This window comes from Bison bison, unplaced genomic scaffold (assembly GCF_000754665.1).
Source record: "Bison bison bison isolate TAMUID 2011002044 unplaced genomic scaffold, Bison_UMD1.0 scf7180017860533, whole genome shotgun sequence".
In the NCBI taxonomy this organism is placed as follows: Eukaryota; Metazoa; Chordata; class Mammalia; order Artiodactyla; family Bovidae; genus Bison; species Bison bison.
The window spans coordinates 4564-6935 of record NW_011491105.1 but is presented as its reverse complement, the minus strand read 5'-3'; the positions used below and the strand labels follow the sequence as shown (position 1 = coordinate 6935).

The window sequence follows — 2372 nt, the reverse complement described above, 5'->3', positions numbered from 1 at the left end:
ATCAAGCCAGGGTCTCCTGCACTGCAGGCAGATTTTTTTACCATCTGAGCCACCAGGTAAGCCCTCACATAAAAGTGTGAAGGAGTTGTACTTTAAACTAACTGAAACAAAGATCAACTGCTTGGACTTCCCTCATGGTGCAGTGAATAAGAATCTGCCTGCCAATGCAGGGGACTCAGGTTCCATCCCTGGTCCAGGAAGATCCCACATGCCACAGAGCAAATAAGCCCGTATGCCACAACCACTGAGCCCAGGCTCTAGAGCTGGAGAGTAGCAACTACTGAGGCCCATGTGCCTAGAACCAGTGCTCCACAACGGAGAAGCCCCACACTGAGAAGCCTGTGCACAGTAACGATGAGTAGCCCCCACTCACCGCAACTAGAGAAAGCGCACCCAAAGCAATGAAGACCCAGCACAGAGAAGAATAAGTAAAAATAAATAAACATTTTAAAAAAGAATACTCTTAAAGAAAAAAAAAAACTGCTCATATTGTGACCTGCTGACGGGAAAAGAATCTACACCCCAAGGAGTTCCTTAAACTAATAGGTTTCCCGCTGGCCAAGACAATCCTTTGACAGTGACATTAACTCTTTACGGTTGTATTAACTCAAATTAGTTACAACTCTACAAGACAACATCAGATCAGTATTTAAAACTGCATCAGTCTATTACACTACTCTTGGGCTGAAGGCTGGACCCACTACATTGGAAAGGAGATAAAGAAAAGAACGTATCAATAAAAACAGGCAACTATACCTTATCCTGAGTAATGTTCAGCTGCAGCCCCATGGTAGCCAGAAGACAGGTACCATTGCTATTTACAACTGAATAGGATCCGACCACTGGTTTTGTTGGAGATGGCAGCGTGGTGGGAACGATGGGCACGGCAGTGGTTACAGTTTTATCTTTATCACACAAAAACTCTAAGACATACAAAGGACAAAATAAACTGTTTAATTCATAAGGTCAGGGAAGAGCAACATACTTCTCAAAACAGAAGTCCAAAAGGATTATATTTGGGATAGGGAATGTCTTGAAAGTATTATTAGTATTTTAAACTAAATGAGGCAGAGGTCCTCAAACTGCTGCTTCATATGCAGACAATCTTAAAAAAGTTATGACACAGCACATGGGCTCCAGACACATCCAAATGCTTTATCTACTCACATGTAGCCACACACTCATCTTTTTATACACTTTGTTCCCCCCAAATTATCACCTGCTTCTGAGATGAAAATCAGAGATTTAAGTTTGAAAACAGTTCACCCCTACATTAAAAAAAAAAAAAAGTGTTTTTAACTAAAAAAAAAGTTTAAAAATTACTGAAGGATTTAAATACAAATGAACCTTTTCTCTGTGTTGCCCCTACAGCAAATCATAGGCATTTCAACCTCTTCACAGGAAGTGTTGGTCGTTTTCCAGAACTGGTGGCTGAGAAATTAATGTATTTCCAATAAAGTCATATAAAAGTTACCAAATCAATTTATAAAAGTCAAGATTAGAACACAAATCCAATTTCTCAGCTTTTGTCTGGGATCTTCAAAAGCTTAAAAGCTGAGGATCAAATGCTATTTGAGGATTTGTTCCAACCAAGATTAGGTTTTATCCATGGGGAGCACTAGAGGTAGGTATTTCAGAAGATCATTCCGCCACATGTCCATCAGAAACCTGTAAGTGCAAGTTCTACCAGAGTAAGGATTGCTGTTATTTATAAAAACTTTACAGTACAATGTAGCTGTCAGTCTTAACATATAAATGCTTCAGACGGTACTTCAACTAAAGCTTCTTGGTATACTGTCATCTTAAGTCAGGACCGAAGTACAGAAACGTCTTACCTGTTGTGCTCACTGTGCCATTCTGGACAAAAGCTTGTACATGAACGTCCCAATAGTGCTGGACAACGTCACGGTTTTCTAAGGTTGACAAACTATTGCATCTAAAGATGTCATTCAATGGAATCTTGAGTGCCACACGGTTATTAACAGTAAAAACTTCTGTAAGACAAGATTTAACAACAGCTATTTCCAAGAAGGTAGGAGGAAAGTGATCATATAAATACATAGAGTTTCACCTTTTCTGTGTGCATGCCCCACCCCACTCCTGAAGTGACAACAGACAAGGCCTGTTCAGGGACTGACAAATTCACTGTGGCTAAAACACAAGGGGTTAAGAGGAAAGAGGTGATGGAATTAGGAAGGAAAGATAAGTTGCAGGTGGTCACACTTTGCAGCATATTCTATGACCTAAGGACAGGTTGGGCATTGTTTTGTTAGCAATAGAAGGTAAGTTTCAGTTTTTAAAGCTGGAAATAACAAACATGTCATTTAAGGAAGACAGCAAAACTGTAGACGTCAGGCAGAGCAGAAAACTTT

At 40.1% G+C, this 2372-nt stretch overlaps 1 protein-coding gene across 2 annotated transcripts in view; it reads right to left on the bottom strand.

The window, feature by feature from the left end:
• LAMP2 (lysosomal-associated membrane protein 2) overlaps positions 1 to 2076 on the bottom strand; it is a 17490-nt gene extending 15414 nt beyond the window's left edge. For both annotated transcript variants that reach the window (XM_010832251.1, XM_010832252.1), the window contains exons 1-2: positions 1836 to 2076; positions 757 to 923 (exon numbers count right to left, since the gene is read on the bottom strand). In XM_010832251.1, the coding sequence (XP_010830553.1) occupies positions 757 to 923; positions 1836 to 2061 (393 nt within the window). In that variant the 5' untranslated portion in view covers positions 2062 to 2076. The remainder of the gene's footprint in view (positions 1 to 756; positions 924 to 1835) is intronic.
• Positions 2077 to 2372: the final 296 nt, after the last annotated feature.